This window comes from Rhizopus delemar, genomic scaffold (assembly GCF_000149305.1).
Source record: "Rhizopus delemar RA 99-880 supercont3.3 genomic scaffold, whole genome shotgun sequence".
Lineage (NCBI taxonomy): Eukaryota > Fungi > Mucoromycota > Mucoromycetes > Mucorales > Rhizopodaceae > Rhizopus > Rhizopus delemar.
The window spans coordinates 3,385,821-3,411,800 of record NW_027137829.1 but is presented as its reverse complement, the minus strand read 5'-3'; the positions used below and the strand labels follow the sequence as shown (position 1 = coordinate 3,411,800).

Below are 25,980 nucleotides of genomic sequence, written 5' to 3'. Positions count from 1 at the left end.
GATGAATTTTGATAGCATAAAAGGTATCTTCTCCTCAGAATTGATTTTATCACATCCGGATATGTCACATCCTTTTTGCATAGCCACTGATTCTTCAGATTTTGGCACTGGTTGTTGTTTATATCAAGAGTTTGAAATGACTCAATCTAATGGCGAAACATCTAAAATCAAAAGATATATTGGTTTTATGTCTCGTTCTCTATCAAGAAGTGAAAAACGTTACAGTGTCACAATGCGTGAATTGCTTGGTGTAGTTTATGTCTTAACCCAATTTCACAAATTTATATGGGGCACACGATTTACGTTATACACTGACCATAAAGCTTTATGCTATATTCATTCCCAAAAGAATGCCAATAGTATGCTTATTAAATGGCTTGACGTTATTCTTGACTATAATTTCAATGTGGTTCATGTTCGAGGATTAGATAATATCCTTCCCGATAAACTCTCTAGGTTATACCCGCCAAAGGAGCCGGTTGAACATGAACAAGATCTTAATGAAGGAAAAAGAATTGCTTCCTTTCGTGGTAATTACGCTACTTCCAATAATATTAATAATAAGAAAAGACATAGAGCTCATGTCAAACATAACGTTTCTATTAACGTTGTTTTAGTGGGCCACAAGCCCACGACTTCAGATGCACTACCGTACGTCTACCCAGCCACACATAGTGACGACACTGTTAATTACAACAGGAATTTAGACATTTCTAGTAATTTCCATTCTTTTAACAAAAAATCTAATGACTCTAATGAGTATAATGACTTTAATCGGCTTCACGACAAAAACATCTTTTATGTTCAGTCTGCTCATTCAGTTTTCAAGGACTATTTCGTGCCCCCAGATTCTGAACATCGTGAGTTAATGACAGATGCCCACAACAAAGTTGGTCATTACGGTGCAGAGCAAATGGTTAAACGTCTTCACAATGAGGGTATTCATTGGCCAAATTTAATATCTGACTGTGTGAAGTTTGTCAGACAATGTAATGAATGCATGAAACATAATATCGAGAAAAAGGGATATCACCCTCTGCGTAGTATATACAGTTATTATCCTGGTGATCATTACGCTATCGACTTAGGTGGTCCTATGCATACCACTTCAATATCTAATAATAACTATTTTATGGTTATCATTGACGTTTGTACACGGTTCTGTATACTTCGTGCCCTGCCCGACAAAAAAGCAGATACAATTTTACGTGCACTGATCGATGTCTTTTGCATAATGGAGTTTCCTACAAAACTTCAAAGTGATAATGGGACTGAATTTAAGAATTCCCTCTCTAAAGATTTAGCTAATGCTATGGGTTATGATCATCGATTTATCACGCCTTTGCATCCTTCTGCTAATGGTTTAAGTGAACGCTTTGTTCAAACTGTTAAAAAATTACTCGCTAAATCTACGAATGGTGTTGGCAATGACTGGGATGTATTCCTTCCTTCCATTCAACTTGCAATGAATAACCGTATATCTAAACGCTTAAATTCTACACCTTTTTCTCTCATGTTTGCACGCAAAATGATTGAACCTTATGGCTTTAGATCTGATAAAGACAAGCTTAAGGAAGTCAAGGGTAAACCACCTATGTCGCATGAAGAATTAATGAAACGTATCGACTATATGACTGATATTGTTTTCCCTGCTATTGCTGCTAAAACGAAAGCTCAAGTTGAACTTGAACAAGCTAAATTTAACGATTCGCACCGATTAGCTGATTATGCACCTGGCTCTCATGTCATGGTTCGTATTCCAACTAAATCCGGTCAACTCGCTCCAGCTTATGAAGGGCCATTTACAGTTGTGCGTAAGAATCAAGGTAATGCCTGTATCTTACGTGATGAAACTGGTGTCCTGATGCCTCGTTCTTATACCACTACTGAACTGAAATTAATTTCCAATGAAGAGATTATTGAACTTGATGATGAAGGCAATGAAATTCAAAGCTATGAAGTTGAAGCAGTTCTTAATCACCGAGGTCCTCCAAAAAACCGTGAGTACCTTGTACGTTGGAAAAACCACAGCAGTGAATGGGATGAATGGCTGACAGCTGATAAATTTAATGATCCAGACATTCTACGTAAATATTGGAAAAACATGGGACAAAAGTATGTTCCTCCTAAAACCGCTAAAATCACAAATTCTCCTTCTTCTTCTAAGGTACTAAAGACCAACCCATCTGGTACGATTAGCACTATGATGAAGTCTGTATCCCTAGATGATGACAATTCTAATTTGGCTGATGTCGCTGCACATTCAACCAATCCAAATTCTAAACGTTCATATCCTCACTCGATATCGCGCCAGTCTAAAAAAGCTCGTCGTGATAAACAACACAGACATTCCACTCCAAATGTGCCAGTTGCTGCTACTCGTACCAGCAAGAGAATGCGAAATTCCTCTTCATAAAAAAAAAAAAAAAAAAAGTGTTTTTCAAAACAAGTCACTTTTTTACCGTAATCTCACACTGGTAGGGGGCTATGTCGTATTTACCTTAATAATTTTCTTAATGTCGTGTGAGATCACTCAAAAGATTCTTCAACTAATAATTTGACTGTATATCATATATAGCCCAAAGTGCTATATACGATAAACAGCCCACACAATTTATACCGTACTACCTCGGACCCTAAATCACATTATTATATTCTAAGACGTAGTTTGTATTGAATGGGCTCGCTCTCTCGTCCTTACTCAATAAAGAGGTTCAAGAGACTCATCGATTTTTCGACTTATTTTATTACTTTTATTAATCGAGAGAAATAACACGCCTATTCCACAATGGGCTTACCATCGTTTGTTACAGGCCTTGCTGCTATAAGAGGTGATGTCTCTTCAACATTAGCCATTTCAGTATCTTCAACAGCCTTTGATGTCTCTTCTATGTTTGTTTCAAACATATCAGTTTCGCCATGAGTGGAAGTATTGAGAGATTGATTTTCTTTAACCATATTTGCTTTTGTGATTAAGGGTTCAGAATTCGTTAAAAAAAATGAAGTGTTTTAAGTATTTAAAATATGAAAAAGAAGAATTAACGAGACCGAACAATAGTTCTAAAGTCGAATTACTTTTATTAAAGAAAGATTCCAAGGCTATTTATATTAGTTTGAGCAAGACCTGAGATTAAATGACAAGAGATAGTTACGACCGATATGATTTGACATGTATAAGAAAAATTTTATAAACTGATGTAAATAATCAACTGTTGAGATGAAAGTGAAACTTGGCTGTTCAGGGCAGTTGGTAATTATCAGGATCTATTCTTATTCAAACTCATTTGTAAAGATTTAGCTTAGAATGATAAGACTGTTATCTTATTGACATGTCAAAACATGACAATCCGACATTTTTGACTTGTTCACATATGTTTTAAATGACGAATTTTAATACGACCCAACCGGTTGCTATAATAATTTTTCACATTCTTGACATGATTAGAATGATGCCAGTATATAAAAGCGCTTACAATTCCTTTATTTTAAATTTTATATTCCCTTATTTAAATTATTTCTCTTTTTTACCCTATCGTCAATCGCATGCCTAAACGGCTATCAGAGGAGAAAATAAACGATCACAAACAGGCATTAACCGCATCCACATCAATGTATGATATTTCCAAGGAGCCTGGATTACATTAATCAACTGTTAGTAGATACTCTAGACGACTGTTTTCAAGTAGGACAGTAAACACAGGTGGTAGACCTACAGTAGTCTCCAAAGTGACGAAGCGGTTAATCAAAAGAAAAGTCATGGAATGGGTTCTAAAGGCTTCTAAAGAGGTGTACCGGGAGCTGGTTGGATTTGGCTATGATATCTCATACCAGTCAGAAATTAACGTACTGAAATCAATGGAGTTCCATTTTCTGATAGAAAAAAAGAAGCCATTTCAGACAAAAACGCATACGTAGCATCAGTTAGAACGGCTCAAGGAGCATCAGGATTAGGCAATGAGTGACTGACAGCAAACAGTGTACTTTAATGAGACCAAGCTCAGCGTATAGGGCTTTGATGATGCTGATCACTATTGGAAACGGCCAAGTGACCTTCTTCAACATCATGACCTGGATTTTGCAATCAATCACGGAGCTAGCAAAATGATGCCCTGGGGTTGTATAATCTCTGAAGGACCAGGATAAGCTTGCTAAATTTACGATGGAAACTTGAACTCGTGTCATGTTTTGACATGTCAATAAGATAACAGTCTTATCAATCTAAGCTAAATCTTTACAAATGAGTTTGAATAAGAATAGATCCTGATAATTACCAACTGCCCTGAACAGCCAAGTTTCACTTTCATCTCAACAGTTGATTATTTACATCAGTTTATAAAATTTTTCTTATACATGTCAAATCATATCGGTCGTAACTATCTCTTGTCATTTAATCTCAGGTCTTGCTCAAACTAATATAAATAGCCTTGGAATCTTTCTTTAATAAAAGTAATTCGACTTTAGAACTATTGTTCGGTCTCGTTAATTCTTCTTTTTCATATTTTAAATACTTAAAAACACTTCATTTTTTTTAACGAATTCTGAACTCTTAATCGCAAATACAAATATGGTTAAAGAAGATCAAACTCCTAGTCCTTTTACTCATGGTGAAACTGATACGTTTGAAACGAATATGGAAGAAATACCAAAGGCCATTGAAGATACTGAAATGACCAATGCTGAAGAAACCTCATCCCCTATGGCAACAAGTCATGTAGCAAGTGATGATAAGCCCGTTGATGCTGTTATGGGTTTAAGAGTTACTTTAGAGAACCTTAGACAGCAAATTGCTCACGCTGTGATATCTGGTGCCCCACAAGAACACCTCAAAGGGTTACAAGAGCGAGCAGTGACCATTAAGAACTGTATCATGTTTTTAGATGAAGCACAGGCTTTTTGCGTCTCTCCTTCTACGCCTACAGGTGAAGCGGTCCTTGGTCCTGGCAACCATTTAAACACTTCTTACCCTCGTTCCGCTCATGTCATCCCACCTGACCTTCCCATCTGGCAGTGGCAGGGTAATGTATGGAGAAAAGAAGCAGATGTGCACGATTCAGTGGAAGATTTACTGGATACTTTCGCTCTCATCGTTGAATCAAATGGGCTATCCATAGATTCTAGCTGGTCCCGATTAGTGCCTATCAAAATGAACAGGGATCAGCGATCATGGTTCAATGAAGTCCTTAAGGGTCGCAACTTGGTATGGTCTGAAGTCAGAAGTATCATAGTCAAAACATACGCTGCACAAGACGTAGCACAAGAGCTAGAGTATATGGACCAACTCTTGTCCCTTAAAATGGTTCCAGCAGAATCCATAGAAGCCTTCACTGATAGATTCCAAAGAATCCGCAGGGCAGCTACAGTAGGTCAAAAAACTGCTGCAAGGAATTGCAAAATTCCGGTTTTACAGCTGGTTTTCCATGGGTACTGCACCAAACTATCCCAAATTTTGACTGTTTGTACCTCAATGGAAAGTGCATTTATTCGTCGATTATCGGATATGGGCAATGGTTATTGGTGGAATTTGAGATCACTAAAGGTAGTATTATGAACATCCGACATTTTTTACTTGTTCAGATATGTTTGAAATGACGAATTTTAATACGACCCAACCGGTTGCTATCATAATTTTTCACATTCTTGACATGATTAGAATGTTGCCAGTATATAAAAGCGCTTACAATTCCTTTATTTTAAATTTTATATTTCCTTACTTAAATTATTTCTCTTTTTTACCTTATTACCAATCGCATGCCTAAACGACTGCCAGAAGGAAAAGTAGACGATCTCAAGCAAGCATTAACTGGATCCACATCAACGTACGATATTGCTAAAGAAATTGGAGTACATGAATCAACTGTCAGTAGATACTCTAGACGGTTGTTTCCAAATAGGACAAAAAGCATAGGTGGTAGACCTACAGTAGTCTCCAAAGTGACGAAGCGGTTAATAAAAAGAAAAGTCATTGAAGGGGTTTTAAAGACTGCCAAAGAGGTACACCGGGAGCTGGTTCAACTTGGCTACGATATCTCATACCAGTCAGCAATTAACGTACTGAAATCAATGGAGTTCCATTCTTCAATAAAAAAAAAGAAGCCGTTTTTGACAAAAGCTCATATGCAGCATCGATTAGAATGGGCCAAGAAGCATCAGGATTGGACAGTAGAAGAATGGCGAAAAGTCGTCTTTTCTGATGAAACCAAGATCAACGTATGGGGCTCTGATGGCTGTAAGTATTATTGGAAAAGACCAAATGATCCTCTTCAACCGCATCATCTAGAACTTACAGTCAAGCATGGAGCAGGCAAATTGATGATGTGGGGCTGTATAACTTCTGAAGGACCAGGATATGCTTGTCAAATTTACGATGGGAACATGAACGCGAATGTTTATCAGCATATATTGGACACTACGCTTCGTGATACTATGCAATACTACAATTTCAACTGGTCCAACGTTTACTTTCAGCATGATAATGATCCAAAGCACAAGGCAAAATCTACAATAGACTGGTTAGATAATCATCAAGTGCGGTATATTAGCGATTGGCCAGCTCAGAGTCCGGACTTAAATCCAATAGAACACGTATGGCATCAATTGAAGTTGAAGCTCAGCTGTTACGAACGTAGAGCAAAGAATACGGATGAGCTTTGGGAACGAGTAGAAAAAGTATGGAATGGCTTTGACAAAGATCTTTGCCAAAGGTATATCGATAGCATGCCGGCAAGAATTCAAGAGGTTATTAATAAAAAAGGAGGGTCAACTAAATATTAATAAATAAATTCATTCCGTTCAAATTTTCGTTTTTCCAAATTTTCAAATTGCGCATCTCATACTTCCTTCAATACTTATCCAATAGGGCTTAAACTCTTTCGGATTTCTCAAGACATGTAGAAGATTTACTATGTGGGAACAGAGGCAGTTTGTGCCATTGTAACAGGATGTGCGCTACAAAAACCAAGAAAAATGGATTCCTTGCAGCAGTTTTTTGACCTACTGTAAGTGGGACGATGACATCAGGACTGCCTCCATATACAAACGAGCTTTACCAGCATTTTTGCGGCAAGAGGTCTCTCGCTCCTTGTTGAACCTAGGAAGAGATCAGCAAGACTCTGTCGCAAAAGTCGCTGCCAAGGCCAGGGTGGTACTGTCATCCAACTTGTGTTCTGAGGGTAGCCCATCACCTCGCCAAGACTCCGTCCCTGTCAAGTCTTTATCTATGTCTCTCGCATCAAATGGAACAGAGGCATCTAAGTACAACCCTAGGAACTCACATTTGTTGAGCAACTTACAGGGTATAACTAAGAAGTCCTCTTCCCCTGGTAACGTCAAAAATAAGTTCCATTGTGCCATCCATGGTCTGGCCAATCATCCTACAGACAAGTGCAACAAGTACAAGAATTTGTTGAGCCAAAGCTCCTCATCGGTGAGCCCTTCCCCCACTACCACCAATCCGCCAATGTCTTTTGTATCTGTTGCCAAAAAATGCTTTCGTTGCTCTGGTAACGTTCCATGGTCCAGGGAACACGCTGCTATCTGCCCACGAGATAAGCCCTACCATGGTCCAAGTAAGGCCATCCGTTCCGCTCGCTTGGTTACTTCAAGTTCTAATGGTAGCAAGCTCAACCTCACCATCACTCCTCAAGCTAGGCCACAACAGGCATCTTCCAAGATGTCTAGCGGTGATAGCAACTTGATGGACGTAGATGACGAGGGTTATCCAGTCAACTATGATTGTAAGAAATTAACAAAACAGAATGAAGTATTTAAAAGTACTAACCATTCTTTAATTGTACCTATCACAATAGAGAACGTGAACACTATGGCCCTGGTTGATAGTGGTTCCTCCTTTAGCACGATAGACATCAATTTTGTTAATAAATATAATATTGCAGTTGATAGAAATGTATCTGGTTCCGTTATACTTGCTACAAGTGATAATGTTAGTAAACGTTTCGGTACAACCAAATTTCCATTAAGTGTTATTTACGGTGATAATGATAATAATCTTATTCATACATCCCATTCTTTTGAAGTCCTTCCTCTTTCCTTGGATACTGAAGTTGTAATAGGATTAGATCTAATGCACAAGTTGAACATTCTTGTTACCAACTTAGCCATCAGACATCCTAATCTTGCACCAGTTATTGACAAAGAGATTACGGATGATACACCTGAACCTAACAAAGCTCCTTACGGTACACGTGAGCAACAAGTTCATTTCCATAATGCTATTAAACCATTTGTTGATCAAAATGCCTTAATACCAAAGAATTCATTCTGTACTGTACCCGAGTCAGTTATACGTTTAGATACTGTTAAAGGAAAAACCGCTTATCGTGCACCATATCGTACTCCTTTTAAATTACTACCAATCATGCGTGAATGTATTGACACTTGGTTAAAGGATGAAGTTATTGAACGTGCATCACCTAATTCGGATTGGAATTCTCCTTTAACATTGGCACCTAAGAAAGACTTGCTTGGTAATCTCACAGGACATCGACCCTGTCTCGATCCTCGCTTGTTAAATTCTATTCTCGTGTCAAACGATAGACATCCTATTCCAAAGATTGAAGAGATTTTCGATCAATTACAAGGATCAACTATCTTTACCACTCTTGATCTTCGACAAGCATTTCATCGATTCCAAATCTACGAACCTGATCGTGTTAAGACCACATTCACTTTTGAAGGTCAACAATACCAATTTAGAGGTTGTCCATTTGGATTGAAACATATTGCTTCCCGTTATCAGCGAGTGATTAATATTGTATTACATGATTTACCTTATGCACAGGCTTTTGTTGATGATATCATCATATTTTCCAAGTCTTATGAGGAATACATCACACATGTGCAAAACATAATTCAGAGATTAACTAAAGTGAACTTGATCCTTAATCCAGACAAATGTCATTTTGCGCAGTCTACTGTTTACTTGCTTGGTTTCTGTGTTGATGCCAAAGGGTCTCGACTCGATCCTCTTAAAGTTACAAACGCTTTGACTTGGCCTAGACCTTCATCTGGAAAAGAGATTCAACGCTTTTTAGGACTGGTAAATTATTTTAGAAAATACTTGCCAAATATTTCTGAAGTCACTGCGCCTTTGGACAAATTACGTTTCGAAAGTAAACTTGATAAACTTTGGACATCTGTACAAGAAAGTGCTTTTGAAAAGATCAAGGCATTATTGTCTTCTGCGCCACTTCTTCATCATCCAGATTTAGAACAACCTTTTTACGTTGCTACTGATGCTAGTAATTATTCAATTGGTGCTGTTCTTTACCAAGTTATCCAAAATGAGACTCGATATATCGGTTTCATGGCACGCTCACTTTCTACATCTGAAAAGAATTATTCTACCACTAAACGTGAGCTATTAGCAGTGATATTTGCACTAAAGAAGTTTCATCCATTTTTGTGGGGTAATCCATTCACCTTATACACTGATCACAAGGCCCTGACTTATCTCCACACTCAGCCTGTAGCTAACGCTATGATGATCAATTGGCTGGATACTATACTGGATTATAACTTCAAAATCATCCATCGACCTGGTATTCAAAATATTCTGCCAGATGCTTTGTCGCGTCTTTTTGAACCTAAAAAAACGCTGGAGGGGGATAATAAAACCATCAAAACAATTGTCACTTCCCAAATTATCAATTCTAACGGATCAATTCTTACATCCAGAATGATGATGCCTGCTGACTTGATGACCCCAGCACCAGAAGACAGACAAAAGCTACTCATGGATACACACTTAGAAGGACACCGTGGAGCTCAAGCAATCGTAACAGCTTTACATAGCGATGGTATTCACTGGACAAAGCTCAAGGAAGATGCACTTGAAATAATACGTACAGTAGCGGACAAAACTGGTGCACAAAAATGAAAATAAGTATTGCATCTCCGCCATATGTCTGCGACTTTTGTGGCATATACCATCTGAAAGGCAGTCTAAAATATACATTATGATATGTAAACGGGAACTGTGTCGGACATCCCTCAGGCATAACGTCATTTTTAGTGATTTTTTGAATATTTCAATTTTCGCCAAAAATATAGTACTTGTCTAGCCTTCCTTCAATTTTCCTCATATCTCTCCCGTTTGCTTTCAGATTTCACAGTATATTAGTGAGCTTTAGTAGCTCTTGAAAAATGCATAAATCCATGCTTATTTTGTATTTCCCATTGAATTCCCCCTTTTGTTTTTACCCTATTCACTATAACAAAGTACCTGCCTTATATGCTTAAGAAAATAAGCAACTGTAAAAGCGAAGCTCTGAGATTTCGAATACACTTAGTTCGTACGGCAGCGGATCTTTTTAGGGTAGCAAGAATCTCCAAATGGACAATCAACAGGATAAGAAAGGAAGAAAAGAACATCAAGGCTTGTGACCGTGGTAGTCGACCGGTCGTAGTCAGCAAAATAACTAATGCAATCATCCGCCTAAAGTTTCGACAAGGACCTTTACGCACAGCTTCTGATGCTCAGCTCTTTTTGAGGTCCTTAGGATACAGTATTAGCAAACTGTCAGTCAAAAGGCACTGTAGGAAGCTAGATTTTGAGTCTGGAACTAAGGAATCGAAGATTTTCATTAGCTGTATAAGCCAGAAAAAGCGATGAAAGTGATATCACGACAAACCATCGCATACTATAGAGGGCTGGAAGTCCATCATATTTAGCAATGAAAAAAACATGAACGTTATGAGTGCAGATAGTATACACTAATATTGAAAGCAAGTCGAGCAACCTTAGCGATCTTTTTACGGTGATCAAACAATGAAGCATGTTGGTTGCTCTGTTACATTTTAAAGCTGTATTAGATATTGAGGACCAGGATATTTGTGTCAAGTATACTATGCTGTAATAAAGTCATAGATATACACATGTATTTCGCTCACTACATACCACAAAAGCCTAGGGTATAGTGGTCTAAAATATCGTAATCTCTCGTTTCAGCATGACAATGACACAAAGCACAAGGCAAGACATGCCACAAAATCAATATTTCATAACAGGGCTTCTGTGCTAAGGCATTAGTCGCAACTAATCCCGGCCTAATTTTTCTTAAGCATACTCGGTGGCAATTGAAGGCAAAGCTATGACGATACGATACTAGACCAAAAAGGATAGATGATCTTTGGAAAATAATAGTAAAAGAGCTGGGCTCTTTTATTGAAAATGATATACACGCATACTACTAGCATATGCCAAGAAGAATATTCGATGATATCAAGAGGTGAGATGATTATACAAAGTCTTAGATTTTAGCCACTTTTGCGGTTTTTAGAAAATATAGATTTTTATAAATGAAAAGCATGCTATTCGCTCAGTTTTAACAATGTCATGCTAGGAATACACGTAAATTACAATGGCTAGTATATCTTCCTTCTAATATAGTTTCATAGCTATTGCAATCACCATGAGCAAGTAATGGTAGTTAAAAGCTGAAAAAAAGTTTTGTGCACCAGTTTTGTCCACTACCGTAGTTGTCCTGATTGCCAAAAATTCAATATTGCAAAGCACGGATACAATCCCTTAACCTCAATCTATGCTGATGCACCTTGGGATCACATCTGTATCGACACAGCCGGACCTTTCCCTACTTCAGTACAAGGTAATCAATACATCCTTCTGGTAGTGGACGTCTTTACACGATATTGTGTACTCAAAGCCTTGCCCGATAAATCCTCTCTCACTATTGCACTTGCATTAAGGAGTATCTTATCGCTCTTTGGTCGACCAAAAATTATCCAAAGTGATAATGGTACTGAGTATGTCAATGAAATCGTCAGACTGTATGTTGAATCATCCGGTATTGATCATCGTCTCATATCAGCTTATCATCCCCGAGCTAACGGTATAGTTGAACGATGGGTTGGCAAAGCAAAAAATATTTTGCACAAAAGATTACAAGGCAGAACTGAGGATTGGGACTTGTATGTTGACAGTACCCAAGAAGCCCTCAACAATACACATACAGCTTTACACGGCACACGACCTTTCTCATTGATGTTCGCAAGACGTCCCAATGAAAACAAGGATTATAATAACGTGCTGGACAAAACTAAATCGCCTGAAACAATGAAACAGTTAGAAACTAGAATTAACGAGTTTAATGACACTGTCTTACCTGCTATTCGTGAAAAAATAAAAACTTCACAAGCTGCCTCTCGAGACAAGTTCAACCAAACTCACAGAATTCTAACCCGATATCCCCACTGGTAGTCAAGTCACGCTCAAGAATGTAAACCGTGTTGCAAAAAGTGATCCCCTCTACGTTGGTAATTACACTGTCAAAAGAAAAACTCAAGGTGGTTCATACGTGTTGGTTGATGCAACTGGAGCACTCTTACCAAGAGATGTACCTCCATCGCAAATAAAGGTTATTTCCCAGGAAGTATCTTTATCCAATACTGATCAATCTGAATCATACGATGTTGAGGCAGTTTTACACCATAAGGGATCACCGGGTAATTACTTATATAAAGTTCGATGGAAAGGTTATGGAGAAGAAGATGACACTTGGGAACCGGCTAGTCATTTCCATGATTACAGACCGATCCAAAAGTATTGGTCACGTATAAGTGAACAAGAACCAGCGCGCGAGGTTCAACTTGTTCCTAAAAAAGATACAACCAAGAAAAGAAAAAATGTGCATCGCAATGTAACTAACTCTAAAAGAAACAGACGTTAACACATTGACCTTCTTCCACCCAACTTTCATTAACTATACATATATGTTACCAGCAAATAACGCAATTATAAAATATTTACAAGGATAGTAAAAAATGGAATTTTTTCTCATGCCTTAATATTTTTCAATTTGCACGTTTGTACGCAGTCACATTTACAGACAAACATCACTTTAGCAATAAATTCCTGTTTAGGGTTTATTATCGCCTAAATGCTTTGTTCCATTCTTGAACACTATACTTTATATGTTTATATAAAGAGCCACTATACGTTATATGACTTCACCCTACCAAGCACCTATTTCTTACAACAAATAGAGCTCATCTTGACATCTCAAACCTCATTTTGACATTCAGTTAAACAAACATCTTTTTACTTGCCACATTAATTCCAGAAAAGATAATTACAACCTGGAAGGGGGCAATGTCATGTTTTGACATGTCAATAAGATAACAGTCTTATCATTCTAAGCTAAATCTTTACAAATGAGTTTGAATAAGAATAGATCCTGATAATTACCAACTGCCCTGAACAGCCAAGTTTCACTTTCATCTCAACAGTTGATTATTTACATCAGTTTATAAAATTTTTCTTATACATGTCAAATCATATCGGTCGTAACTATCTCTTGTCATTTAATCTCAGGTCTTGCTCAAACTAATATAAATAGCCTTGGAATCTTTCTTTAATAAAAGTAATTCGACTTTAGAACTATTGTTCGGTCTCGTTAATTCTTCTTTTTCATATTTTAAATACTTAAAAACACTTCACGGATGTTCATAATACTACCTTTAGCGATCTCAAATTCCACCAATAACCATTGCCCATATCCGATAATCGACGAATAAATGCACTTTCTATTGAGGTACAAACAGTCAAGGTTTGAGATAGTTTGGTGCAGTACCCATGGACAACCAGCTGTAAAACCTGAATTTTGCAATTCCTTGCAGCAGTTTTGTGACCTACTGTAGCTTTGTCAACTTTCATTGTTTTGAAATCGGAAACATTTGCTGCATAAAATTGAGTTGATGAAGTAGACATGTTAATAAAACTTTTCTTAATTGAAAGTGATGGATAAAAAACGCGAAAAAAAAAAACGAAGTACTTTACAACTTATAAATTGATTTTTTGGGGGGAGGGGGCTAATGTGACTTAATTTTAATTTTTGCTTTCGTCATTTTTGGGGCCAATTTAAGGGAATGCATTAAGAAGGAATACCGCCGTCTTGTTTAAGATTACTTTTCATTTGATTGATCAAGGTTGACAGAAAAAGCAGATAAAATTCTTCTACAGCTTAATAAAATTTCCATTAAAAATAAAAAATATAGTGCGTGCCAACATCAATTAAATTACAACAGCATATCCTCAGATATTCTATGACTCTACTACCGAATATCGCACCCAGTTGTTTTACAATAGAAACAATTTACTTCGAACCTTAAGCTGTTTCGTATTTTTTTTTTTTTTTTTACATACTAAAAAATGCTTAAAAAATGGCGGAAAATCAAAAAAATTTCCAAACTGAGTATTTCCCTACTATTCTCAATCCCGCTCAAAAACGCTAAGTCTGGAGACTGAGTCAGACTGTGACTTCCCAGAAATACCCTCACAGTATTTACCTGTAAAATATATATATATAGATTAATAAATCTACAATTCCATATACTGACACTATTAATCGTTAATGGTGTTTGATCGCTATACAATAACTATTTTTGGAGTACAACATTTCCTTTCTTGACTTTCTTATCCGTTTTACTCTTTGGTTATTTCTAAATAAATTGCATTCAAATCCAATCTCTTTTATTAATTTTATTTTACTTTATTCAAAACAATTTAATCTACATAGCAAGGTCTGGTGGTCATTTAGCACATGCAATTCATACACAAATCTTTGTTTTCCTATCAAGAATCTTTTAGATCAAGCCTATTTAACACTATACAAATCTAACAAACTTCAATCTCACAATGATAACAAGAATAATGATGACACCAACAATTTTACTCCAAGTTAACCAACTCAATTCAACTTCACAAAACGACTTTTAGATATTAACTCAAAAACACACAAAAATAATTCAAGGGACAAAATCATCACAAAAAAATATATAAATAGCCATCCTCTCTTTTATTTTTTACTGATTCACTTCTTGACAACTTTTCTTTCCTCGTTTATTTCACTATATTTTTATAAAACGAGTATCTTTGAATCGAATATTATATTTTTTGTTTTAAAACCAAGAGTAAGTCTCTTGAATAATATACTTCATTGTAACCCTTTTTTTACCTATCTTCTGTATTGCTATTCCTTAAACAAGTGTGATCTACTTGTCAAAGTCTGGTGGTCACTGGTTACAAGCGAACTTATACTCACTATATTACTATCTTTGGAATCAGACGCTATTAAAGCCTTCTAAATCAGAACCTCTTCCAATCAATCATATTTAACACCACAAGCACCTAAAAGCAAAGAATACATCAAGCAATCAAGATTTGGAAAACCTCTGCTGAGCTGTGACGACGTCCCAGTTACTGCAAACATTAGTGATGGCTATATCTTGTGAGTTTATTCATCTTTTGAACTTTATTTTTGAGTTTATTTTCTATTTGACAAAGTTTTTTTGTTTTTCAAGATTTATAACTTTTTTTATTTAGTAGAAAAAGGACACCCTTTTTATCTCTTCTACTTCACTTCTCTTTGTCATATTTTTATACAAACGTCCGATAAATCAAATTATTTTATCTCTGAATCTTTTGGCATTATCTTTAAATACAAGCAAGACAAATCTCTTGAAGCCAGTTTGTTGCTTTGCAAACACTTTACAAGATCCGGTAATTGCTTACAGCCAGCAATTTATTGAACTTTAAGCAAAAAGCTTTGTTTAATAAAACCGATAAACATGCCTGCTAGAGGCACTATTTAATTTGTCCATTGCTATTTTACAACCTCGTCAATAAAATTATAAAGTGCTACTTGTTTTCATTTAACCTAATCCAGTATAGTTCGCATTATTGATGAAGTATATAAAAATGTCCGACTATTTAAATTTATTTTTTAAATATATGCAAATGATTATGATGACAGTAAACAAGCACTTGTATGAATACAATATCCTTTAGCAAACCATCAAGAGTCAATGAGATACAAACTGGATGATTTTTATAGCACTTGCAAAACTTTTTATATTTGGTTTATAAAATATAGAATGGTCATTCACACAAGATGAAGCTGATATAACAGTAATTTTGATAACAATCTTACAGTGGGAAAGATACAAAACTATTAATGAAAGTTAAATAACTATAATCAAATAATAAAGTATCCTGAATGATGTGCCTACTACAAAGTTACTTTAAAGAAATTAAATAATTTGCAACAGGATATGGAAACTCTACATCCTCTTTCAATATTTTTACATAAACTGATCGTAATTGATTGATTAGTCCAATCGAGTTTACCAAATGACAGTGAAGCAATAAAAATTCAAGTGAAAAAAGCATAAATCAAACATTAAAACAAGAATGATTTTAACGTAAACATGTTTAATGCCCACTTTATTTTTTTAGAGTGTTTCCATTTTTGTTTATAATTCATCTCACTGATCCAACTTGATTTTACCTTTTTGTTTGTGGTATTGTCTATTTTTCATTTTTAGGCTGCCTTCTTTTTGTTTCGGGATTCATAATAAACCAAGAAGTCTCGTTTGTCGTTCATGGTCAAGTTTGTTTTTCGAAGTTTTGACAAGTGACCAAGAGAAGCCAGAATGTCAGAGTCTAATTCACCTTTTGCCAGCATTCTCACATTCAAACTGTTATGAAACTAGAGTGTTGCTGTCAATATAAACCATTTTTGTTTTGGATGTTTACCTGTGAACATAATTTAAAGAAATGAATCCACTGATTTCCTATAGTAAAAGTAGGTGGCATGCTACCATATTCATACCTATTCTGTCATAAGTATCAAATAAGACTATAATAAGCTTTGATCCTACTTGAAAGATAATAAATGAAACCTATTCAAATCGACATCATCAAACGACAAAGGAACAAACTTTAATAAAGCTCTTCCGTTGGTCGTTGTACCTTCTGGGAAAATAACGATAGGACCCCAACCTTGTTCTTTGGCTTTCAATGATAATTCTTTGATGTCATATACAGTGGATGTGGGTGTCGCTGGAGGGATCTGATTGACGGATCGAATGGCTTGCCACAATGAAATTTTCTTTACTTGAGTTGTATTTGAATAAACCTGTGTAAAGACAGGATTAAACCTAATACAGGATAAGTAAATGATCATACATTGCATCTTGTTTTACTTGTAGGCAAGATAAAGTATATCAACATAAGACGTCCAGTTGGATATAATAATATCTCCATCTTTTACTGAACCACTTTTAATATTACCTCGGCTATTTATCATTATCAGCTACTTTTCTTTTCCTTTTGTTCGATTTACCTTTTACGAATAGAAACAGTTTCTGTTTTAATATGAAAGAAGCCCATAAAAAACAGAATGCATCGAGTCAAGATGGTAGAGAATAATGTTTGCCAAGCTCTTTTAAGTGGTTTTATGGGTGTCTATGATGAATGTAAATAACGCGCACATGTAGAAAGGTAGGTCTATTTACTAAAAGAGTGCCTAAAATAGAAACAAAAAGAACATAACATAAGCTGAGTAATAAGATGACTGGAAGCTTAATCAGCCCTTGAACAGAACCAGCGATGGTATGAACAATGTTTGATAGTGTCACCAGAAAACTAGAGTCAGTTCGAGGTGGCTATGATTGCGTGAATATGTGTGATGTCAAAGAAGTGTTCTTGTTTCATATATTGTATATTTACCACAGGAGGAAGAAAAGGTTGAATACCAGTGCCCGCGTCCTATGTATACAGCTTTAATACAAGATCATTCAACCTTCTTCTTCTTCTCACCCTCCATCGTGAATATTTCTCCATTATGAAACAAGCAAGAAAAAAGCGTGAAAGGTGTATGTGTGACCTACAAAAAATTCCCCTGGTCACACTTTTTTTTTTTTTTTTTTTTTCCCTCTTCGTTCTCTTTCAAAAAAAAATGTCATTAAGAACACTTAAATCAACAAAAGAAATACTTCAACAATTAAAGAGTGGATCTGGTGCAGCCCAATTACCTTCTAATATTTCTAAAATTGCTTTGACTTTTGCATTAAAAGGAAAAAATGAAAGTGCTTCAGCAAGGTTCATTTGTTTTTTATTTTATTTTATTTTATTTTTCTAATAGAACCAATTAGACACTTTTTGAATGAAAACCTTCCTCGTATTCAATACAATAATCCTCAAGTAGAATATGAAGTGAATAAAGTAGCTGATGCCAATATCAAACCAACAGTCACCCTTCACTTTCGTAAGTTAAATGGGATAAAAGAAAACAATGAATAACGTTTATAAAGGCAACGGAGCAAGCAAAACATTAGACATTGCTCGTGTGAAATCAAGTACGATTTGTGACCAAATCTTTGCAAACTAGGAAAGTAAAGAATAAATAGACCTTTTTTTTTTATTTTTTTATTGACCCAAGATGAATTCGATTAATCCAATGGACTTCTTTGTGATTGAATTTGATTTAATAAAATAACCAATCAAGTTGTCTTGATTTAACAAATAACTCGTAATAAATCCAATATATTCTTTCACATAACTTTTACTGTATTCAATCATTTCTTGAATATATAAAATGACATCACACAATAAGGAATGCTTGTCGATACCGCATGACCTTAACGGCCTTACGATACAAATAGGTCGATTGTAGCTTGAGATGAAGGTGAATGACATCCAATCATAACTTATACTTTCTTCAAGACTAAAATCATATTGATTAGACCAACGTAAACAGACTGGATGATCAAGTGCTCGTTGATGAAGTACAGCAGACAGATGACCACAGAGGATTTGTACATCGTCATGATAGATAAAGGTCATGATAGGTCTACCGATGAGTTCATACATCGGTTGTTTAAAATGACTATTGTTGTGTACTTGTTCAATCGTTCCATAACAATTAAGTCCTATAATAGATGGCATCATCAACTGTTGCTGTTCTTCTTGTTCCATCATCGGTTTCAGTAACCAATAACTCAAACGGTCTTCTTGATGAATACAACATTGAAATGTGATTAGATGACCGTCTGAATGCTTTAGTGTACACTCTGGAATGAGGGATAGTTTGGATGAGAGTTGAATAAATTGTGTGATAGGTTGATCGACTACATCTGGCATTGAATATCCTGATAAATTAAGTAGTTCATCTGTTGCTGTAATAATACATTGTGTTGAATGATTTGTAATAAATAAACAAGAGGACCAAAGTGGGCAATTTGAATAAAACATTTTTTTTAAAAAAAAATAAAAGAGAGAGAAAAAGAAGATGATAAATAGGCGCGTGATTTTATTTTATATATATTTTCTCTTTTACTTTTTTTTTTTTTCACATGAAAACAAAAAGGTGAAACTGTTATTGTTTATTATTTATATTATCCCTTTCTTTCTTTCTCCTTCAAGATACAAATTCAGTTTGTTTGAATCATGAATTATAACCTTTGATGATGGCAAGTAAGATTTGATGTGTTTGAAATCAGCTTATAGACTTTTAATCATAAAGTGATTGATCACTATATTATCCATGACAACCATTGTATCCTTTGACCAATGACAAGGTAATTCCTGGATATGAATCATATCCTAATCACTTGGAGCATAAAATATATCCTCTTCTTATTACTCTACCCCATTTTAGATACTTGATCACCTTAACCTTTCAACATATTCAATTCTACATGGACTCACCTATCTTTCTCTTTCACATTCAATATTTGTTTTATATAAATTAAATCACATCTTTCACTATCGTTATTTGAACAGTGTATTCGTGTTAATTAAAAAGTAGAATATCAATAATAATAATAATAATAATAATAATAATAAAAATAAAAGCGGATATCAAATACAACACAATCATTCAATTTATCCAATGTATAAATGCTGTCTTTCATTTGTTCATTCAACACTGTTTTCATTTTAATAACTCAACCAAACATTACATCTATTCTTTCATAAATAATTTTCTTATTTTAGAAAGCACAATGTAGCAAGTCACATGCTTTCATTTAAAATTTCTGTTGGAACCAAAATAACCCTAAGGGAATAAAAAAAAAAAAAAAAAAAAGAATAGGAAAAATTCCTTAGAAAAGACTATAAAAGAGAAGGATGCCACCTGTTTCTTTTTCTCTATAAAATGCTCTTTCTACAAACTGCTATTCTCACACTATTTTCAAGTTCCGTATTGGCTATGTTTGCTGGACAAAATGATCCACGCATTGAAAAATGGAATCGTATGAAGATTGCTCTTCCTGATGGTATCTTACCTGAGCAAGAAGAATCTTTGGCTCCAGCAAAGATCATCCATCGTCCTACTTATAGACAACGTATTCAGAAAGAACAACCAGGTTATAAACATCTTGGACTACCTCGTGTCTTGAATCAGGTAGCACCTTTGCCTCCTTCATTTGTCCAATCTGCTATTAATCAAAAACAAGGTAAGTTAGATGGAGAATGGACGAAATAGGAATGAACGGAATCTATAGCTTCTCAATCTGTATCATGGCAAGCGACTCCTACAGCAAAACCTTATTATAAATTCGTTGCTTTAGATGAAAAAGTGCCTGTGATGAACAAGTCGATTAAAGAAAAACAAGTGGTGGGTCTTGATAGTCAAGGAAACATGCAAGTTGTGGACGTACCTGAATATCATCGTAATTAAATTATTCATAATAAATCATTGGTATTTGGACTTTTCTGGTTTTAAAAAGAATTTAGAATATCAACAACAAAAAAAAAAAAAAAAAAAAAAAAATGTGTTGTCCTACTCAAAAGAATGGGCTTTTTATCGTTACAAATACACTATTTTTTGAATGAAAACAAATTACAATCAGTGGGTTGCTTGGTATGAACTATCAGTAAAGCCTTATATAATGACACCTCACTCTCAACCTACAAGGTGTGGTTATGCTACCTTGAAAAGACCACCTAAACCTTTTGAGTTGATGTTTGTCGGAAATCAAGGTAATTCCACCGAACTCAGGTCTTTGTTTTATTCATTAACAAAAGAAAGAGGTTAAGCCTGAAAGAACGTTTCATCCTAGAAAAAGGCCAAGAGTAGAAGAAAGTGAACAAAAGAAGGATAGCTCCATTCAGAATAGGATGGTAAGACTTGCAAAAAAAAAAAAAAAAAAAAAAAAAAAAAAAAAAAAAAAAAAAACTCCCTGAAAAATGACCTTTAAAGAAAGACAATGACAACATACTATCAAAAAGCAGTATTGCAGTAAGAAGAAAAAGAGGGTCTCTTTTAAATAAATCTGATTTGATTATAGGACAACACGATTTGCAGTCCAGAGACAGTATACTATGACGCTTCAGAATATTTTGATAACAGTGATGACATGTTACTTGACACACTCCAAAGCGTGTTTGGTATATCTGAATGGATACCCAATCAATATGAATCCATCACATCAGCCTTAGCCAACCAAGACATCTTGATCATCTTACCTTCAGGGCAACCAAGACATCTGTGCTATCAGTTACCCGCCCTATTACAACCTAGCCTGACACTGGTCATGATGCCTCAGTTAGTCTATGTGGAGCATAGCTCGATACCCACCCTTTTTTTCTTGGATGAACCGAGTGACATGGCCCAAACGGTTTCAGCAAAAGATCTGTTGAGCAAGACAGAGAAAGACATTCGATTGATCTACATGACCTATTCTCACTTTTTGCAGCACCGATCCGTTTTCCAAAGCATCCGGCATCGCGTCGGTCGTCTTGTGCTGGACGATGCGCACTGTCTTTCCCAGTGGCATCCTCTGGGCCATCCACGTTATGTGAAAGCGATAGAACACTTGAAGGAGGATTTCCCAAAGATACCCATCACTGCACTGACAGCGATAGCGAACGAACGGATTCAGATGGATCTTGTTTCTTTTTTAGGCATTCATAAAATATATAAAAAAAGCATCTTGTTTTAAACCTCTTTATCGTTTTCTATTTCTATACACTGCATATAGCACAACACCCAACACAGCCCAGCAGAACCACTGGCCCACACGAAAAACATCGTAGGCGCCATACAGCACATTAAAAAATTGGCTTCCCAACGCAGGTGCAAACAGCATCCACCCCCAATTTTTCGCAAACGCCCCCGTACCGAATCCGGTCACGATCGAGGGTGAGATGCCAAAGCCGATACCGTATGTGATCGAGATCAAGAGGGTAGATCCGGTAGGGGGTAATTGATGGGCTTGTGGCAGAGCCAAAAGAGCCAAGCAAAAGATCCAGAGGGGATCAAGGCCATATCGGTACCACATCAGATCGCTCAGGGCGCCAAAGAAGGCACGAGAGAGACAGTTGCCGAGACTGAAGAGGGTGATTTGATGGTTGCGTTCGTGTTGTGATGATGAAGACGTTGCCATCAAGATGTGACCAAGATTGGCCAGATACATGTAACCCATGCCCAGGATCACAAATAAAGCACAGAACAGGGCGGTGCCTGTGGGATGCAATAAAAAAGCAAGCCCTGATCGTTCTTCTTTTCTGGTGGTCACTGGAGGATGGCCAAGGGAGTCCTGGACAGGTTCTAGGAACAGAAAGGAGCCTGAAAGGATCACAAGAGAAGCGCAGACGGCTAAGAATAAGAGAAATCGATAGGTAGCTCCTATCTGATGTATGTCTGTTTTGAAAAAGAAATCGTTGATTTGTGAAAAGACAAGACCAGAGATGCCAATGGAAGCCGTGGTGAGTCCCATGGAAAGTCCTCGGTGTTGTTTAAAATGATGAGACTAAGATAAAAATGAATCAGTCTCTCTTTTGAGTCTTTCATCTATTTACTTGAGAATCTAATGCGCAAAGAAAAGATGCTGCACCGGCAATACCCGTACAGGCAAGATAGAATGTGATGAGCATGAAATGTTGAGGTAAATATCCAGCATAGGTCTGAGCTATTAAAAAGAAACCAGAAAAAATAATAGCCGATGCTATTCGTAAAGTGGTCTTGGCACCAAAATAAGTCATGGCCCAAGAACAAAGTGGACCTGAAAATGATACACCCACAAAGCAAGCGGTATTGACAATACTGTGTTCTAGACTAGACCACTGAAATCGGTCTTGAAGAAAGGTGCTATAGATTGGATAAACATATTGTGGCCCTGATACATTGGCTACTAAAAGTGCAGAAAGAAAGGAAAGAAATAAACCTGGTCGATGACGAAACATTCAAGGATCGACACAAAATAATAAAAGTGGAAAAAAAAAAAAAAAAAAAACAGTAAAAAGAGCTAGCTTTTTTTTTTCCTTTTTCTTTTTTTTTTAAGTAACACAACACGTGGAGTTGATTTCAATCAAAACACATACACACACACACACACTAATTCATGCATGGACCTTTTATTGACCCTTAAGAACTCTCTTGACAATCTTTTGTTCTTCAATCAGGAAAGCACGTACAATACGGTTTCTAACACAGTGAGCACAACGAGATCCACCATAGGCACGGCTGACAGTCTTCTTGGTCTTGGAGACCGTGGCGAATTCACGAGGACGAAGAGCCTTGATCTACATTCAACCAGTGAGTTTCCTACACTTTCTGTCTCATCTACAACTTACACCAGCCAGAGCTTCACCACAGTCACCACAACGAGGAGCCTTCACGGGCTTCTTTTGGTAGTGGTAAACAAGGTTGCCACCTATAAAGAATTGCTTAACTCTCATTCTCCCTTATTCATCTTTCTCCTTACCAGGGGTCTTTACGGCCTTGACACGGTTGGAACGAGTGTTGTAAGAACATCGACGACGGTATGTGAGTCTCTGAGCCATTCTACAGACATTTCAAAAATACTTTTAGTATCCACTCTTCATCTTTATTCATCCATCCATTGATTCATCCATCTCTTTTATTCCAATCCATCTACTTTACCTTGTCTTATCTACGGTCGATTGAAGAGAAGGGGTTGTGGGTATGTAGGGTTGTGATGTTCATGAAGGCAGTGAGCTGTATGCTGTTTTCGTGGGTCCGATCTGAGATTAAAAAAGTAAACAAACAGTTTATTGATAATGATCCATTGTTAAATTTGAATCCTTTTTTGCTTTTGCAAACCCAAGTCGTGTATTTTCCAAATCAAATATCTATAAAAGATGGTTAATTGAAAGGAAGAAAGAATGGTTTGTTATTACAGTGTAATAGTTTTTTAAAAAGATATCTCCTAGAATCCATTGATCTGCACGACCATGACTAGATAGACCAGATAGACAGAGATCAGTGAATGTCTCATGAGGAAAGAGAATATAATCATTAGATGAAATAGAAAGAGAATGATGATGTACATCAAGTATAATGTCCGATAGCTTTCCTTTCAATTCACATGGAATATAAAAAGTTCCATTTAAAAAAGTGATGGATGAATCTAAGCTACGATGAATAGCCTGAATATCGTTCTGTGGGAGAACCATCAGAGTACTGCCTATTTTAAGCTAAGTTTCTTTTTCCTCCATTTTTTTTTTCTCTCATGTTCAGTTCATGCACTACCTGTATCTATCATTAAATGGCGAGACATATTGAGTGGAATAGCACCAAGATATGCTTCTTTCATCTGGACCACAAAATACTTGCTACTTTCCAGCATGGGCACATAGCCAATCGATCCCTCAAAGCGATTCAGATCAATACCACCAAAATCAATTTCACCACCAAACGGCTGAAGGTACATGCCAAAGATACGTTGACGAATTCTCTTTTGCTCGTACAAGGACTCTAGGAACGGGGGGCTTCCTGAACGACCGCTATCTTGACCTAGACCGAGAATGCCATCGATAGGTAACGAATCAAATACGTCAGAAAGCTCGTATGCACTTGATACGGGATAATTTTTGAGTGTCATGTTGGCTACCATGACCGTGTCTTGACCACGGTAGGCAGCGATGGCCCCCGTACCATACCTGAATCGGACAGACTCTTTACTCTCCCAGTAGGTTTTCGATAACCGACTATTGTATCGGTGGCCCCTTTTACAAGATAAGCAGTGATTGGAGACTACCCAAAATTCGGAACTTCCAGTATCAAACACGACGTGAAAAGTCTGAGGTGGTTCACCAACAGCGACCTCTCCATAGTATCCTAAATCACACAGGCAGTAAGCTACCCTATAACCGCTCTCTCTCTCTCTCTCTCTCTCTCTCTCTCTCTGGTTTGTACTTACCACTTCCGTGAAGGTATCCTGTTTGCTTTAGTCTTCTGATTGGAAAATCTTGACGTTTTTGAAGGGAAGAGCGTGTTTTTAATTTTATTTTTCTAATACTGTTTTTTGTTGGCAAGTAGGCGATCACTGGCACGATCATCACCAATAACAGTAATATGAATTTCATTTCAACGAGAAGAAAACTGAAAAAAAAAGAATAAGGAGAAAAGAGGATATTTGTTTAAAAAGTATCCATATATTTATTCTTTTCATTATTTGGATTTACTAGTAACGAAAAGTACCGTAGAACAAACAATAATTATAATAAGGCAGTCTGTTATAAAACAAAGCAACGATAGCATCTGTTCGATTTCATTAAAAGAGATTCAAGGAATCATTGCTTTTCAAATATTAGAAATAAATGATATATGCTGATCATTGGTATCAAACAAACGGACGGCTGTCTATCGTATCTTAACATGACCTATGCTCCTTATCCACTGCATATATCAAGAAAATAGATGCCTTTTTTAATATCTAAATTGTCGTGTACGCAATATAATCTACTTTTATGCAAGAAAAGGTCATTAAGAAAGGAGTAGACGAGATTGAGGTGACAAACTAGCCTAATTACCTTTCATAGAATTCCTTGAAGGTAAATTGGTGTGAATTACATAAGATGAGAGCTGATGATTCATACTAACGCAGGTAACAAAAGTTCACTTGTTGCTTTCAATTCTCTTTGCAAATGAGTTTTTTTTTTTTGTAGCCTTGGCTTGTTAATAAAGAAAAATTAAATAAAGTCTGATAACATTGAGCCCCTGAAGATGTCTGCATTTACTTTATTGCGTCAAGTATCCCTGTTTTTTGCTTTATTAGCTCACAAGCGTTATTCATTTTCAATTGATTATTCTCTGGTATGTCGGATGGGTCAATAATTTTCAAATCCTTTATCTATTTTTTCTGCTGTAATTTCAAAGGGTATGTTTCTAATAGTGCTTTTTTAATAACAAGTTA

General features: G+C 36.2%; 16 protein-coding genes across 16 annotated transcripts; 8 read left to right on the top strand and 8 right to left on the bottom strand.

Moving 5' to 3' along the window:
• Window positions 1-187: 187 nt before the first annotated feature.
• Window positions 188-2,416, top strand: RO3G_05520 (uncharacterized protein; the record flags this gene model as incomplete). Its single annotated transcript, XM_067660110.1, has 2 exons — window positions 188-530; window positions 618-2,416. 2 exons carry the CDS (start codon window positions 188-190, stop codon window positions 2,414-2,416), a joined length of 2,142 nt encoding a protein of 713 aa, XP_067516211.1.
• Window positions 2,417-2,778: 362 nt separating this feature from the next.
• RO3G_05519 (uncharacterized protein) lies at window positions 2,779-2,958 on the bottom strand (the record flags this gene model as incomplete). The annotated part of the gene is made up of 1 exon (XM_067660109.1): window positions 2,779-2,958. One exon carries the CDS (start codon window positions 2,956-2,958, stop codon window positions 2,779-2,781), a length of 180 nt encoding a protein of 59 aa, XP_067516210.1.
• Window positions 2,959-3,469: 511 nt separating this feature from the next.
• Window positions 3,470-4,182, bottom strand: RO3G_05518 (uncharacterized protein; the record flags this gene model as incomplete). Its single annotated transcript, XM_067660108.1, has 4 exons — window positions 3,470-3,478; window positions 3,529-3,555; window positions 3,714-3,812; window positions 3,982-4,182. 4 exons carry the CDS (start codon window positions 4,180-4,182, stop codon window positions 3,470-3,472), a joined length of 336 nt encoding a protein of 111 aa, XP_067516209.1.
• A 382-nt stretch (window positions 4,183-4,564) lies between these two features.
• On the top strand, window positions 4,565-5,548 carry RO3G_05517 (uncharacterized protein; the record flags this gene model as incomplete). The annotated part of the gene is made up of 1 exon (XM_067660107.1): window positions 4,565-5,548. One exon carries the CDS (start codon window positions 4,565-4,567, stop codon window positions 5,546-5,548), a length of 984 nt encoding a protein of 327 aa, XP_067516208.1.
• Window positions 5,549-6,114: 566 nt separating this feature from the next.
• On the top strand, window positions 6,115-6,863 carry RO3G_05516 (uncharacterized protein; the record flags this gene model as incomplete). Its single annotated transcript, XM_067660106.1, has 2 exons — window positions 6,115-6,701; window positions 6,857-6,863. The coding sequence occupies 2 exons, from the start codon at window positions 6,115-6,117 to the stop codon at window positions 6,861-6,863; spliced, it is 594 nt and encodes a 197-aa protein (XP_067516207.1).
• Window positions 6,864-7,216: 353 nt separating this feature from the next.
• Window positions 7,217-9,895, top strand: RO3G_05515 (uncharacterized protein; the record flags this gene model as incomplete). The annotated part of the gene is made up of 2 exons (XM_067660105.1): window positions 7,217-7,733; window positions 7,893-9,895. The coding sequence occupies 2 exons, from the start codon at window positions 7,217-7,219 to the stop codon at window positions 9,893-9,895; spliced, it is 2,520 nt and encodes an 839-aa protein (XP_067516206.1).
• Window positions 9,896-11,429: 1,534 nt separating this feature from the next.
• RO3G_05514 (uncharacterized protein) lies at window positions 11,430-12,235 on the top strand (the record flags this gene model as incomplete). The annotated part of the gene is made up of 2 exons (XM_067660104.1): window positions 11,430-11,437; window positions 11,497-12,235. The coding sequence occupies 2 exons, from the start codon at window positions 11,430-11,432 to the stop codon at window positions 12,233-12,235; spliced, it is 747 nt and encodes a 248-aa protein (XP_067516205.1).
• A 1,245-nt stretch (window positions 12,236-13,480) lies between these two features.
• Window positions 13,481-13,744, bottom strand: RO3G_05513 (uncharacterized protein; the record flags this gene model as incomplete). Its single annotated transcript, XM_067660103.1, has 1 exon — window positions 13,481-13,744. The coding sequence occupies one exon, from the start codon at window positions 13,742-13,744 to the stop codon at window positions 13,481-13,483; it is 264 nt and encodes an 87-aa protein (XP_067516204.1).
• A 2,611-nt stretch (window positions 13,745-16,355) lies between these two features.
• Window positions 16,356-17,659, bottom strand: RO3G_05512 (uncharacterized protein; the record flags this gene model as incomplete). Its single annotated transcript, XM_067660102.1, has 7 exons — window positions 16,356-16,512; window positions 16,696-16,974; window positions 17,020-17,112; window positions 17,160-17,281; window positions 17,332-17,481; window positions 17,546-17,584; window positions 17,636-17,659. The coding sequence occupies 7 exons, from the start codon at window positions 17,657-17,659 to the stop codon at window positions 16,356-16,358; spliced, it is 864 nt and encodes a 287-aa protein (XP_067516203.1).
• Window positions 17,660-17,774: 115 nt separating this feature from the next.
• RO3G_05511 (uncharacterized protein) lies at window positions 17,775-18,206 on the top strand (the record flags this gene model as incomplete). The annotated part of the gene is made up of 3 exons (XM_067660101.1): window positions 17,775-17,917; window positions 17,971-18,083; window positions 18,130-18,206. 3 exons carry the CDS (start codon window positions 17,775-17,777, stop codon window positions 18,204-18,206), a joined length of 333 nt encoding a protein of 110 aa, XP_067516202.1.
• A 38-nt stretch (window positions 18,207-18,244) lies between these two features.
• Window positions 18,245-18,958, bottom strand: RO3G_05510 (uncharacterized protein; the record flags this gene model as incomplete). Its single annotated transcript, XM_067660100.1, has 1 exon — window positions 18,245-18,958. The coding sequence occupies one exon, from the start codon at window positions 18,956-18,958 to the stop codon at window positions 18,245-18,247; it is 714 nt and encodes a 237-aa protein (XP_067516201.1).
• A 1,069-nt stretch (window positions 18,959-20,027) lies between these two features.
• Window positions 20,028-20,498, top strand: RO3G_05509 (uncharacterized protein; the record flags this gene model as incomplete). Its single annotated transcript, XM_067660099.1, has 2 exons — window positions 20,028-20,274; window positions 20,323-20,498. The coding sequence occupies 2 exons, from the start codon at window positions 20,028-20,030 to the stop codon at window positions 20,496-20,498; spliced, it is 423 nt and encodes a 140-aa protein (XP_067516200.1).
• A 211-nt stretch (window positions 20,499-20,709) lies between these two features.
• On the top strand, window positions 20,710-21,762 carry RO3G_05508 (uncharacterized protein; the record flags this gene model as incomplete). Its single annotated transcript, XM_067660098.1, has 4 exons — window positions 20,710-20,800; window positions 20,850-20,941; window positions 21,021-21,059; window positions 21,109-21,762. 4 exons carry the CDS (start codon window positions 20,710-20,712, stop codon window positions 21,760-21,762), a joined length of 876 nt encoding a protein of 291 aa, XP_067516199.1.
• Window positions 21,763-21,768: 6 nt separating this feature from the next.
• On the bottom strand, window positions 21,769-22,804 carry RO3G_05507 (uncharacterized protein; the record flags this gene model as incomplete). The annotated part of the gene is made up of 2 exons (XM_067660097.1): window positions 21,769-22,572; window positions 22,622-22,804. The coding sequence occupies 2 exons, from the start codon at window positions 22,802-22,804 to the stop codon at window positions 21,769-21,771; spliced, it is 987 nt and encodes a 328-aa protein (XP_067516198.1).
• Window positions 22,805-23,176: 372 nt separating this feature from the next.
• RO3G_05506 (60S ribosomal protein L34-B) lies at window positions 23,177-23,605 on the bottom strand (the record flags this gene model as incomplete). Its single annotated transcript, XM_067660096.1, has 3 exons — window positions 23,177-23,344; window positions 23,396-23,475; window positions 23,527-23,605. The coding sequence occupies 3 exons, from the start codon at window positions 23,603-23,605 to the stop codon at window positions 23,177-23,179; spliced, it is 327 nt and encodes a 108-aa protein (XP_067516197.1).
• Window positions 23,606-24,303: 698 nt separating this feature from the next.
• On the bottom strand, window positions 24,304-25,150 carry RO3G_05505 (uncharacterized protein; the record flags this gene model as incomplete). Its single annotated transcript, XM_067660095.1, has 2 exons — window positions 24,304-24,902; window positions 24,985-25,150. 2 exons carry the CDS (start codon window positions 25,148-25,150, stop codon window positions 24,304-24,306), a joined length of 765 nt encoding a protein of 254 aa, XP_067516196.1.
• Between the last annotated feature and the right edge of the window lie 830 nt (window positions 25,151-25,980).